We start from the raw sequence: 14383 nt of genomic DNA, 5'->3' as shown, positions 1-14383 counted from the left end.
AGAGGGACGAATATATTAAAAATCTTGCAATGTTTGTTTCTTATTAAAATAAATGTTGTGACATTTTTAATAAGTCACATTTTTTGCGTATTGTTTAAAAAGATTTTGATAATTCCGCCGTTAATCATGTAATAACTCATGTAATAATCACATATTGATTATATAAATACTAGTATTTCCTATCGGAGTCCATGCAATTCTTTTGTCGTGTAAGGTTAGTTTGGATAATATCGGAGTTAGGCTGAAATCATATTATTTAAATTGTAGTAATATTGGCGCCACCAATTCACCAAAAAAGATTCAAATCCCTCCAATTTTTAGATATTAATTATAATTTACTAAAACGGTGAAGGCAAATATCGTAAGAAAACTTACACGCCTGAGAGCTCGAAAAAAAACTCCATGATGTGTGATTGTGAAGTCCACCTTTTCGCACTTGACCAGCACGGTGAACTATGTCCTAAACCCGTCAATCTGAGAGCAAAGCCGTGCCTAGAAGTGGGACTGCAATGATTCCCAAATTAACCAACGATTTAATTTTTTTACCCCAGTTCCTGTATTACCCCAACTAACATTACATCATAACCTGTCCACTAAACCCCTATTTTATCAATAATATTAAATCTAAACGTTTTTATTACTTTTATCGACGGTTCTCATAGATTTGACATCTCTTTTTATTAATAATAATATACAAATAATCGCTTAAGATTCACCTAAAGTTGTAATGTTACATAAAAAACATGATTTATTTATATTTAAAACATGAATTGTCGATTTAAATAATAGTTTATTTATAATCGAATTTAATATATCGTATGAAGAGCTTGTGAAAAAATCTTAAATTATTTATTAGCCAAGATGTGTTTAAAATTTGTGGCCAAAATTTCGTGAAAATTTAGTTAGTTAAAATCAATAAATAGCTAATCTTACTTATTTAATTAGTTAGTATAAAATCATAGTTAACTAACTCGATAAATAAGTAAGTAAAATAAGTTGCAAATTATAGTTATTAAATAAATAGTTGAAGTACTACATTAAGAACGCTATTACTAAAACTAAAATCAGTCAGCTAATTAACAAAAACACTACTTTTTAGCAAGTAGGCTACCAAAAATATCATGAACAAATTATTGCGTAAAAAACCTGATATGTCAAAAATCAGACGAACAAAATAATAAAAAAAAATGATTTAAATCCACAATTCAATATTAAATTAAATAAATCACTATTTTTATACGGAATCTTACATCTTTAGGCCACCGTAATACGATTAACAATAATTACATTAAATATCTTAAATCTACACATATAGTTTATTTCCTCTATATCGAAAAAAATCTTATATTTTTCGACATTAATCAATATCTAGTTTTATTTATTACTAAAAATATCATTTTATAAATTACATTTATTTGTTGTAAAAATAAATGGAATAGTTCGCTTATTACATTTAATTTTTACATTTACAAGTATTGTTTTATATTTTTATAATATTAGTTATATTAGGTTCAGTCGAATCCGACGTCTTAAATGTAAAAGTTGAGTAAAAATATATAATTATATTACAAATATATTTTAAACTGGTGACAATTTTTAATAACGAAAATTAAATGGAGGTGTATTTTTTACATATTTTTCTGTTTTTTATAGTTACATATTGGGATTAAATGATCACCAGTTTAAAATAATATGGTTTCATTTATTTTTCCTACTAACACTTTACATATATATTGGTCATCTAATATGTTAATATTTACAATTTTCTTATGAAGCAATAATACATAATTACACGATAAGTATATGATCATGTTGTTAATGTATATACATACATACATATATATATATATATATTATATACATGTATATATATGTATATTTTAGGTCATATTCCTGCTGCACGACTATTCATGACTGTATACTAGATCTAAATCAGTTTTATTGTTATTAATAGTCAATCTATCCATTGTTGTCTACCAAATATCGAATCTTGACAACGTGCAATTTAAAGAAATTGTCAAATATCGATCTTTAGTAGGCAAATATTAGATAGATTGATTATATATAACGAGCAAAAAGATCTAAACCATTGATTCTCCACATTTTTCACATGTATATTGCACACATACAAATAGGACAGCATGTGTTGTGTAACACATAATAATATTTACACGTGAGTTGTATGTCTTACATTTTGTTACAAATACGCTAAGTGTAACACATAATATGCAAATGTGTGGATTTATGCGTTATGTTTAGTTTCAAGTAGGATCCTAAATGTAATACATAGTAAAATGTATAAGTATGGTTTATGTGTTACATGTTACAAATATTATACTAAATGTAACACATAATATATATATGTGTGTGTGATTTTATGTGTGACATTTTACAAATACAATACTACTTAAAAACGGTACACGTTGGATTTTATGTGTTACACATTAAAGATATTTGACTAAATGTTACATAATTTTCTGCACACGAACACAAGTTGTTTCATGTATTGCACTCAGTTACAAATAAGCTACGTGTAACACATAACATTTAGGTTTACACATTATGTGTTACATGTAACACACGTGATACTGAGCCGGTTCAACATCCTTACGGTCACGGCTGGTAATAAATGTAATACACATTATGTGTTACATGTAACACACGCTGCACTAAGCCGTTTCATCGTCATACCAGTGGCATCAGATCCTAGATGTTACATACATCACACGTACTATGTGCAACATGTAACACACATTATGTGTGACACTATACCGGCTCGTCGTCTTGCAGTCACGCCTGCACCGCTAAAATATAAATATTTTATGTGTTACATGTGACAAACCCGACACTAAACCGACTCATCATCTTGCAGTCGCCTCTGATGCTAAGTCTAGCTAACTTCATTATAATGTGTAAACGTGTAGTTATGGGTTATATTGACGATATCAAGTATAACACACTGTGTGTTACATGTGTTACACTATGTGTTACGTGTAAAACACTGTGTGTTACATGTGTTACACTATGTGTTACGTGTTACAAATTATGTGTTACACTAGGCCGTGTTGTCGTCTTGCAGTCACGCCTGATACTAAGTGCAACACATATCACACGTGTTATGTGTAACACATATCACACGTATTATGTGTTACATGTGTCACACCATATGTTACATCTAACACACATTATATGTTACATCTAACACACAACACTAATTTGAATCATCTTGCAGTCGCGTCAGATCCTAGATGTAACACATATCACACGTATTCTGTGTTACATGTGTCACACCATATGTTACATCTAACACACAACACTAAACCGAATCATCTTGCAGTCGCGTCAGATCCTAGATGTAACACATATCACACGTACCATGTGTCACACATGTCACACTAGGCCGTGTTGTCATCTTGCAGTCGCGTCAGATCCTAGACGTAACACATATCCCACGTACCATGCGTCACACGCGTCCCACTAGGCGGCGTCGTCGTCGCGGCGGTCGCGGCGCGCGGCCACGATGGTGAGGTCGGGGCGCGTGCGCATCAGCTGCAGCGGCGACGGGGACGCCGCCTCGCCGCGCAGCGAGTCCAGGCTCGCCACGCGGATCGACGGCCATTTGCCGCCTGGGACGAGAAAAAAAAACAAATGAATGACGCATAAATTCGTTTTCCTTGTTAGGTTTCCGTATTTGGATTCGGGAATCTGAATGCTATGCTATGCTTTAAATATCCTAAGAATTAAAAAAAAATCAACTCTCACATATAATACAATATGCGGGTAAGTCAAGTAATTTTGATAAATACTATATAGAAATGAATTTCATAATTTGAAAAAAAAAATAACGCCTGCGCCAAAATTTATGCGGGTTTCTTTTTACTTAAATTTCCTATTAAATATTAAAAAAAATAATCTAAATGTAAGAAAATTGGACTGTTTCAAAATTATGATATTCCATCTAATATATAAAATTCTCGTCACAGTTCTCTCTTCTCGTTCTGTCACAGTTTTCGTTGCCATACTCCTCCGAAACGGCTTGACCGATTTTGATGACATTTTTTATGCTTATCCGGTATCTATGAGAATCGGCCAACATCTATTTTTCATCCCCCTAAATGATAAGGGTTGTTCACCCTTAACATTTTTCGGGTCAGCTAGTACACTATATTTCCAACATAAAAGTTTAAATAAATATAAGACCACACCTATTTCTGCCTTATAACAGTAATGTCAAGCGCTGCTGTGTTCTGATTTGAAAGGTGTAGTAAAGGAAACATACTTATCCGAGGCGTTCCAGCTTAGTCCACAGGGGTAGCGGCGCACCTGTGGCCGACCTCAGGTCATATCTAATCCTATCTGGGGTTGTTTACAGATGTCCATGAGCGGCAGTAGCCACTTACCATTAGGTGGACTGCATGCTCGTCTGCTACTCCTATATTATAAAAAAAACACAAAACATACTAGTGGATTCACTCGGCGCTGGTTGGCTCTGCGACTTATCAATGGCCGCCGCCACGGAGGTTGGTTCGTCGTCGGCAACGCCGCCCACTGTCACCTTCTTCTGAAACGAGGGGATGTATTAAAATCAGCGTTATTGTGCGGTGTCACCGACGATGGCATTGCTGACTTCGGCCCATTTCGCGGTGTTATGCTGCAGCACACTTGTCAAAATTTTTATATTATTGTTTTTAAATTATTATTTTTTATACTTTGTTTTAGGTTTTATTGTGTTTAATTATTGTTTGTTTTTTGTAGGTGTTTATTTTTATATAATTGTGTTTTTTTTTTAAATTTTACTGTTCATATGTTTATGTATGTGTGCATGTAGCCAACTTCCGCGAATAAATGATTTTATTATTATTTATTGTATTGGGAGTCGGAGGTTCCCAAATTTAGGTGATTTTTGATGGGATTTATGCACTGTACAGTAATTGATATAGGCGTGGTATGCACATCCATGGACCAGTGTTTCTCAATCTTTATTAAATAGGGACGTCGAAAAATCGTATGATCCCTTTCTTATATAACTGTATATTCAGTATTCTATAATACTGGCCCTTTATAACGTAGAACGGTTATAAGAAAATAGGTATTTTTTATTAATTACTTCAAAAATCCTCATAAATTATAAATAAGAAAAAAAAATAGTTGAATTATTAAAAGTACATCACAAAAAATTTCAAAATATTCTTCACCTTTTCAGCCACGGCTTTCTTCGTCCCTGTGCTGTAGGTACGGGGGCGGAGTCCCTTCAACGATGGATCCACTTCTATGGGGACAGGTTCGAAGTCTGCAAAACAAAATTATCATATTTGTATTTAACGGTCCCTTTATACGCTATAACTAGCATCTTTAAACCCCCCCTTTTAACCCCTGTACCCCTATAGTACCCACCTTTCTCCTGCCCCAGATCAGAGACATATGTAGCGAGGTGTGCAGGGTTGACCCCGAGCGCCAGGGCAGCCGCCTCCAGCGCTAGATCCCCCCTCTGCAGCCGCTCCAGCACCTCCGAGGGTCCCTTCGCTTGCCAGAAGTCGCGGGCTGTACTGCTGGCAAGTGTTACACATTAGATATATGCCACAATATATGAAAATAGATCATGGCCGCTATTAATAGCAGCATGCAGCAGTGATAGCCTAGTGGTTAAGAAACTCGGCCTCTCGATCGAGGGTTCCGAGGTTCAAATCTCAGGCACGCATCTCTGATTTATCAAAATTATGTGCATATTAGAAATTAATTATCACTTGCTAAACGGTGAAGGAAAACATCGCGAGGAAACCTACATACCTGAGAGATTTATAAAAAAAAATCTCAAAGGAATGTGAAGTCTACCAATACGCAATTGGCCAGCGTGGTGGACTTTGGCCTAATCCTTCTCATTCTGAGAGGAGACCCGTGCCCAGTAATGGGACAGTAAATTTTATCATATGATTCATTATTAATTTCTTAGTTACGTTGACAATTACAAATTTATAAAAAAAAAATGCAATCATTACAATTTAAATTTAATTTAATTCATCCAATCTAATTCCATTGAACTCTACTTATTAATTATTATTCATAGCTTTAGACATATTTTTTTTTGTATTTAATGTAATATTTCAAAAATGTGTAACTTGTAATATAATTCATGATGTGATTGCCCGTAATAATAAGAACAGTTGTAATGTATCATTTGAGCTTATTTAAAATTGATTTATTGTTAACACTGTATGTTATGTGGGTAATCCATTTAATAAATAAATAAATTAAAAAAAAATCGGTTATTTCTAAAGTCGGTTTACTGACGATATTTGAACGTGACAACGTCATAAGAAAATACTGATGGAATGGTTGCATTTTTTTAAAATATTTTTTTTTATTTTATTTGTTTGATAGATATTTTGTATGGATCCGACGCGTTCGGCGGCGTTCGACATCTGTCTATGTCGAACGCTGCCGAAAGAGGCCGATTGTGCCTCTTTGTCGCTCGGTCCGCGCTCTCGCTTGCACTTCAAGCCTTAATGGAACGCCTCAGAGCGAGGTAACGCCGCATGAGTCATGTGTTTTGGTGCGTGCAGCCGGCTCCATCGAATTATAAGACGTTGTCACGTCAAAATGTACGGAGAAGACATGTTCAAACGTGGAGTCGTTTAGCAACTCTTTGTATAATATAGAAGTGGCAAACGCATGCAACCCACCTGATGGTAGGTGACTGTTTCTTCATCGTAGAGTCTGAAGTATTCAAGCTAAAAATATGAAATTTGAATAACATAGACACTAAGGTCGTTTGTCCACTGCACCGTCACCGAGCCGATACCGAGAACGAGATTATTTCGGGCCGATTTTAATTATGTCGTGACGGCGATAGTTTGTCCACTGGGACCGATATCCGTGGTTTATTTTGTTCCAGCTGTCACGCGTGTGACGGCAGTGTATGGACAAGTTCCAATGTGTTTTACATTGCCGGTACATCGGCCCGTCAAAAACTCTGTGCCGATCTAGTCGGAATATCGGCGGCCGGGACGGTGCTCGGGTGACGGACGTGCGGTGGACAAGCGGCTATAGTAAATGTATGTACGCTACTTCGGCGCCGTCATTAATTATCGGTATCGGCTCGGTGACGGTGGCGGTGGACAAACAGCGTAATTGTTGAAGGATTTTTTAACAGTTCACACTCAACGCAGTAAAATACGCGTTGAAAATTCGTTTGAAAATCCGGAAAATTTCAAAAAATCATATTAAAAATAAGCTTTTAATTTTTTTGATTAGAAAAAAATGAAACAAATGTTTTACGGCACTTAAAAAATCAGGCTCTGAGAGCATCAAATAAGGGATGAAAGGCTTGGAAGCTCATATGACCCTTGATCATATACTCACCGATACGGCCTATTGATACACCCGTACACATCACGATACCGCCCGTAGAGTGTGCCGTAACTGACGCCAAGAATCTCCGCCGCTTGCTTCATCTCCAACTCCTTGATCCTCACAGCTTCCATTACCTTGAGAGATGAGAAGAAAATGTAATTATGAAAGTTGAAGTATGAAGAATTGAGATTTTTTTATTTTTTGAGAAAATTTCAACCACTGTTATAGATGAAAAATATAGTAGTTCGAATATGGAAGTAAAAAACAGACATACATAGTCTAGCACAAAAAATAGTTTTAAAAATCAAACACATTTTCACACTCTTCAAAACAGCAGCACTACAACAATTATATAAAAATAAATGATAATAATTTCACCTCATTTTCTTATGATAAGTGAATCCACGAAGTCGGTTTGTTTTTTAGCATAATTCGTGTGAATTATAACATAAAAACGTTTAGCGCGAACAGAGAGATACGTCTCGATCACTTCACCGCGCGAGGACGACTGAGTCAAAAGACTACACTTGTAGTCTTTTGTACACTATTTTTTCTATCATTGTGCAATAGCTGCTGTACTTCACACACACATAAATAATCAGTTTTTAGTCTCGCTTGACGTTTGATATTGCCAATCTATATAGTATGTATTAGTTTATTTATGTGTATCTGTATATAGGTATATTATAATATATATTTATTTTATTGTTAAAATATGTATATTTCTTTATTTTTAATACATATTGATATATCTGCTGTTTCTATTATTGTCTATCGTTCTTTGTTACTTTCGCATAACACCTGCTGCAAATTCTCCTCATCCACCCAGGGTTGACTGGTAGAAAATGCCATCAGGCATTATGTTTGCCCTTTTGTACATTTCTTTTTAGAGGTGATGCAATAAAATTTTTAAATAAATAAATAAATAAATCTACCCTACGTCAGTAGGATAATATATCTATGACTGTAGCATAGTGCGGATGACAGTTGTCAATAGTGTCATAATTGTCATTGACAGTTGTCAATCTGACACAAGTCTTGACGCCAATGATAAAATTTTATGGAAACTCGATGTCGATAAATATTTCTAAACAACAAATCGAATGAAAGATTGTCAATGCCATGCCAAAGGAAATACAACTTATAATTATATTTTCTATACGTTTTACAGAATTATATAAAAAAAGATATTAATCAACCTCATCAAAAACTACCAAATACAAAACGTTTAAAAATAAAAGAAAAAAATAGTACTCAACTTGTTTATCTTTAGCTATTTACACATTCAACTCACTCACCCTTTTAACATAGTTCTCTTCCCAAAACTGTGGCCGCCTACCGTGCTGTAAATAATCGTTGAGTTTCACCACATCCATGAACCTGGGGTCTGGGGGACTTGTCTTCGACCCAGGAATATCTGCGGACAAGTTGGGCTATTAGGAACAACATTATCATCATCATCAACACGTCACTGTCCCACTGCTGGGCACGGGTCTCCCCTCATAATGAGAAGGATTAGGCCATAGTCCACCGCGCTGGCCAAGTGCGTATTGATAGACTTCACATACTTTTGAGATATGTTTGTTTGTACTTTCAAAGGTATAGTTATTATAGGTTTCTTCACGATATTTTTCTTTTTTTATTTATTTTATTATAGAAGTAGCAGACGAGCATGCGGTCCACCTGATGGCAAGTAACTACTGCCCCCATAGACATCTGTAATCAACGCCAGATAGGATTAGATTCCTACCTGAGGTCGACCATAGACGCCCCGCTACTCCTGAGGACTAAGCTGGAACGCCTCGGATAAGTATGTTTCCCTTACCACACCCTTCAAACCAGTACACAGCAGCTTACACTGCTGTCATAACAGAAATAGGTGTGGCGGTGGTGCTGCCGGAGTCGAACCACAAAGGGTTCTACCACCTTTAGAACCGTATATTTCTTTTGAAAACCTATTTAATGCTCTATATTATTGTCTCCCTTACCACACCCTTCAAAGCAGAACGCAGGAGCTCTACACTACTTTCATAACAGAATTTAGTAAGTAACTAACTATGCAAATCTATGAATGATTAAATTTAATATTGTTTAAGCCAATTTTACTTACCGGGTAACGATCCTTTGGTTGTATTGAAAGAAAATTTAAACGTATTTTTTAAAATATGATACAAGCATATTAAAATTAGCGTTAATTCTAAACTAACTTACTAAAGGGAGATTCCTCTAAATCATATGTAGGGAATGACGTATTCGTGTATACAGGGTGAATTTTTCAAATAGGCCTTCAGGGCCAAATCCGAAACTATAAGGCGCTAATCCTTATAAAATGCTAAAAATCGATTTTGATAAAAACGAAAACTGTACACTTGAAAAAATCTATTTCCCTAACCGGGAATCGAACGAGTTCATTTTGGGGAAAAAATGCACCCTATATTATTCTACTATCTGAAAGTGTAGCTGTGTATGTACAAGGTGATTAAAAAACTTCGATAGCGTGATTCAGGTATACTAGTAACGCCATCTTGTGACGAATTGTAGAAGGTTGTACTACTATTACAGTATTAATGTAAATGTTTATGAAATGGCTTTTCAAAATAGCATATAACAAAAAGGTATAGCGTAGCAAAGTTTAATAAATTTACTAAGATCTTAATCGGTTGTAAAAAAGGTTTTTTTACAAGCTTATAGGTTGTAAAAAAGGTTTTTTTTTACAAGTTTTCATACAACTTGACTAGTTTGTTCTCATGTATATAAAGGTCAAATATTGCAACTGAATTTTAAACATAACCCCAACCGATTGAGCAGAAATTTTGCATACACGTTTGCTTTGGATGACAATGTATGTTTAGCATAGTATAGTCCGCGCCAAGTTGCTAGTCCGCTCTGAAGTTGTTGCGAGCAGGTGTAGTCATACTATTTACTATGGCGACGCGATTCAGTTCTATATTCAGAGCGGACTAGCAGTTTTACGCGGACTATAACATTATTCTTCATCCAATATGGCGGACGCCAAAATACTATTCTATGCACTAACATGATATGGGTATTAAATGAAAGGATTTTTTTAAAGATTCCTAAACTAGGAAGCATAATAAAAACTAAAACCCGACTGCCGCACATTACCCGCCGCTATCGGGTAAAAGCTTAAAATATATTAAATATAATAAAAGTAGTTGTTGCTTATTTAAAAATAATAAAAATATATAAAAAAAAAAAAAAACGAAAACAATAAAAAATGAGGGTAAACAAAGAAACTATAACAAATAATACTGAAAACAAAACCAAACAAAAGTAAGAGTACTTACGTTTAGGTAAGTCAATGAGGGTGGTACCCGAAGACGATGATGACGCTGCATGGGGTGCCGTTGGGGTGCTATCGTCGGATTCCTCGTCTGAAACAACAGAACAATACCTTATGATTAGTGTCACACGGGGGGTTCCGAGTTCGATCCCAGCGGTAGAATTAAGGATTTTTGGTCGGATTTATATTCTGAGTTTATGTGTTTGTGATAATCCAATGGAAGGGTATTCTCTCGTGGAAAAGGGTTCCGTGTTCGATTCTCGGGCACCGATAGCCGAATGATGAATTTGGATATTGTTTTTACTTTGGTCCTGGATGTGCGTGTATTTGTAGGTGTAAGATGTGCGTGTGTGTGTGTGTGTGTGTGACGTCACTCACCGGCGCTGTTGTCCCCGTCCACCTTGAGCCTGGTGTGCAGGAAGGAGCCGATGTCGGCGGGCGCGTGCTCCCACTGCTGGTGTGTGTGTGTGTGTGTGTGTGTGTGTGTGTGTGTGTGTGTGTGTGTGTGTGACGTCACTCACCGGCGCTGTTGTCCCCGTCCACCTTGAGCCTGGTGTGCAGGAAGGAGCCGATGTCGGCGGGCGCGTGCTCCCACTGCTGGTGTGTGTGTGTGTGTGTGTGTGTGTGTGTGTGTGTGTGTGTGTGTGTGTGTGTGACGTCACTCACCGGCGCTGTTGTCCCCGTCCACCTTGAGCCTGGTGTGCAGGAAGGAGCCGATGTCGGCGGGCGCGTGCTCCCACTGCTGGTGTGTGTGTGTGTGTGTGTGTGTGTGTGTGTGTGTGTGTGTGTGTGTGTGTGTGACGTCACTCACCGGCGCTGTTGTCCCCGTCCACCTTGAGCCTGGTGTGCAGGAAGGAGCCGATGTCGGCGGGCGCGTGCTCCCACTGCTGGTGTGTGTGTGTGTGTGTGTGTGTGTGTGTGTGTGTGTGTGTGTGTGTGACGTCACTCACCGGCGCTGTTGTCCCCGTCCACCTTGAGCCTGGTGTGCAGGAAGGAGCCGATGTCGGCGGGCGCGTGCTCCCACTGCTGGTGTGTGTGTGTGTGTGTGTGTGTGTGTGCGTGTGTGTGTGTGTGTGTGTGACGTCACTCACCGGCGCTGTTGTCCCCGTCCACCTTGAGCCTGGTGTGCAGGAAGGAGCCGATGTCGGCGGGCGCGTGCTCCCACTGCTGGTGTGTGTGTGTGTGTGTGTGTGTGTGTGCGTGTGTGTGTGTGTGTGTGTGACGTCACTCACCGGCGCTGTTGTCCCCGTCCACCTTGAGCCTGGTGTGCAGGAAGGAGCCGATGTCGGCGGGCGCGTGCTCCCACTGCTGGTGTGTGTGTGTGTGTGTGTGTGTGTGTGTGTGTGTGTGTGTGTGACGTCACTCACCGGCGCTGTTGTCCCCGTCCACCTTGAGCCTGGTGTGCAGGAAGGAGCCGATGTCGGCGGGCGCGTGCTCCCACTGCTGGTGTGTGTGTGTGAGTGTGTGACGTCACTCACCGGCGCTGTTGTCCCCGTCCACCTTGAGCCTGGTGTGCAGGAAGGAGCCGATGTCGGCGGGCGCGTGCTCCCACTGCTGGTGTGTGTGTGTGTGTGTGTGTGTGTGTGTGTGTGTGTGTGTGTGACGTCACTCACCGGCGCTGTTGTCCCCGTCCACCTTGAGCCTGGTGTGCAGGAAGGAGCCGATGTCGGCGGGCGCGTGCTCCCACTGCTGGTGTGTGTGTGTGTGTGTGTGACGTCACTCACCGGCGCTGTTGTCCCCGTCCACCTTGAGCCTGGTGTGCAGGAAGGAGCCGATGTCGGCGGGCGCGTGCTCCCACTCCTCGTCCGACTCCGCGGCGGCCGCCCAGGACACCCTCTCGGCGGTTATGTCCAGGTTGCCGTGTTGCCATTCCGAGTCTCTGTCGCGTTCTCTGTTCATAAGAGCATATTATGCTCATCATCAACATCATCATTTTTATTACTATTACAATAATCATGATTAATAATAATTGTCATTATGATTATGATTAAAATAATCATCCTTATAACCATCATTATAATGTTGTAGATGATAATGGTTACGTTTCAAAAATTAAAGCTGAATGGAGATCTTTTCGGTTTAAAATAGTTATAATATTTTTTGTCCATTTTATCCTTTTTTGTATATGCATTTTGCCGAATAAATTATTTTCCTTTCATTCTTTCATCATCAATATATTTTTTATTTATTCACATTATTTTTTTTTATCAAATTACTTATCCTCATTGTTATCATCATTACAATAACTATAACACTTTAATGATCGAAATAATCATCATCATTACATTTTTTATCATTATAATCATCATCAACAACAAATTTCTTGTCCATAATACTACAAATAAGAATGACTTACGATTTCGGTTGCACCATCTCCTCGTCCGTGTGTTCGCTTATCAACCTTTGCCGTTTTGGACTTGGACTATCACTGCAAGCAAAACAATGTATCATCATCATCATCACCATCCCCATCCTCATCATCTTCATCAACCCATTACTATCCCTCTGGTAGACACTGATCTTCTCTCAAAGAGTGAATTAAGCCGTAATCCAAGCGCCCGTATTTTTCAAAAATGTGCGTATTAGAAATAAACTATCGCTTGCTTTAACGGTGAAGGAAAACATCGCGAGAAAATCTCCATACCTGAAAGATCTTTAAAAAAAATACGTTTGTCACGTATGTTAAGTCTATCAATAAACATTTGGCCAGCGCGGTAGACTACGGCTAATCTTCCACATTCTGAGAGGAGACCCGTGCTAAGCAATGGGACTGTAATGGGTTAATGATGATAATGATTATTTACGATATATTAGTTAGGTTTAAGTTACTTTATAGTGTTTATTGATCCACAATAAAGATATTATACTCACGTATCAGAATTCTCTCTCTTAATGGGGCTACTCTTTTCTCTCGTGGGTAATTTTATGAGCGGCGGTGGTCCACCTGTGAATTTAATATTATATAAACATAAACGATATTGAATAAATTATCGTATGCACTTCGTATGTTGAGAAAAACCGTTCCTCAAAAAACCGTTCTGACTGCATATCATGGTTGTGTCGCCTCAACACTTAGATATGGTATCATATTTTGGGGTAATTCGATAGATAAAGATATTGCATTCAAAGCACAGAAACGCTGTATCAGGTCGATGTGCAACTTAAAACCATGGGAGTCATGCAAACCTTATTTTACACATCTTAAAATCCTACCAATGCCATGTCTCTATATATTAGAGTGCAGTATATTTGTGTACCTTAACATTCACCTATTTGAGTTTAAGACTCGAGCACGTAGAGCAGCTAACTTATGTATATTAGCATCCAAAACACACTTATATAAACAAAGTATATTCGTCAAAGCCCCAATTATATATAATAAGTTACCCGCAACGATCCGTTCCACTATTGAAATTGAATTATTTAAGCGGAAATTATATAATTTTTTAATTGACAAGTGTTATTACTCACTAAATGACTTTTTAAATGACAAATCCATATAATAAACATTGTTATCCAATATTAATTATTTTTCCAGTATAATTTAATTCAAATGACTAATAATAATTATTATATTTCTATTGTTGTAATTAATATTTTTTTAATGATTTGCTACTTATATTTTATTGCACAATTATTGTATGCCCACCTGTGGCGGGAATATGTTGGACTCAAAATATGTTTGTACCATGCACCATGTACCCATGTTCCACAATAAATTTGATTTGA

The 14383-nt window shown here is 37.7% G+C and overlaps 1 protein-coding gene across 1 annotated transcript in view; it reads right to left on the bottom strand.

Moving 5' to 3' along the window:
• Positions 1-3477: 3477 nt before the first annotated feature.
• Positions 3478-14383, bottom strand: part of LOC140752721 (uncharacterized) — a 50662-nt gene continuing 39756 nt past the window's right edge. The window contains exons 7-16 of the mRNA XM_073087055.1: positions 13526-13598; positions 13011-13082; positions 12379-12545; positions 10636-10745; positions 8649-8783; positions 7360-7484; positions 5395-5546; positions 5196-5290; positions 4462-4561; positions 3478-3626 (exon numbers count right to left, since the gene is read on the bottom strand). Of these exons, the coding sequence (XP_072943156.1) occupies positions 3478-3626; positions 4462-4561; positions 5196-5290; positions 5395-5546; positions 7360-7484; positions 8649-8783; positions 10636-10745; positions 12379-12545; positions 13011-13082; positions 13526-13598 (1178 nt within the window). The remainder of the gene's footprint in view (positions 3627-4461; positions 4562-5195; positions 5291-5394; positions 5547-7359; positions 7485-8648; positions 8784-10635; positions 10746-12378; positions 12546-13010; positions 13083-13525; positions 13599-14383) is intronic.

This window comes from Epargyreus clarus, unplaced genomic scaffold, assembly GCF_041222505.1.
Source record: "Epargyreus clarus isolate Ecla_fem2 unplaced genomic scaffold, WU_Ecla_fem_2.2 ptg000025l, whole genome shotgun sequence".
Taxonomy (NCBI): domain Eukaryota; kingdom Metazoa; phylum Arthropoda; class Insecta; order Lepidoptera; family Hesperiidae; genus Epargyreus; species Epargyreus clarus.
This window is presented reverse-complemented; position numbering and strand designations above follow the sequence as displayed.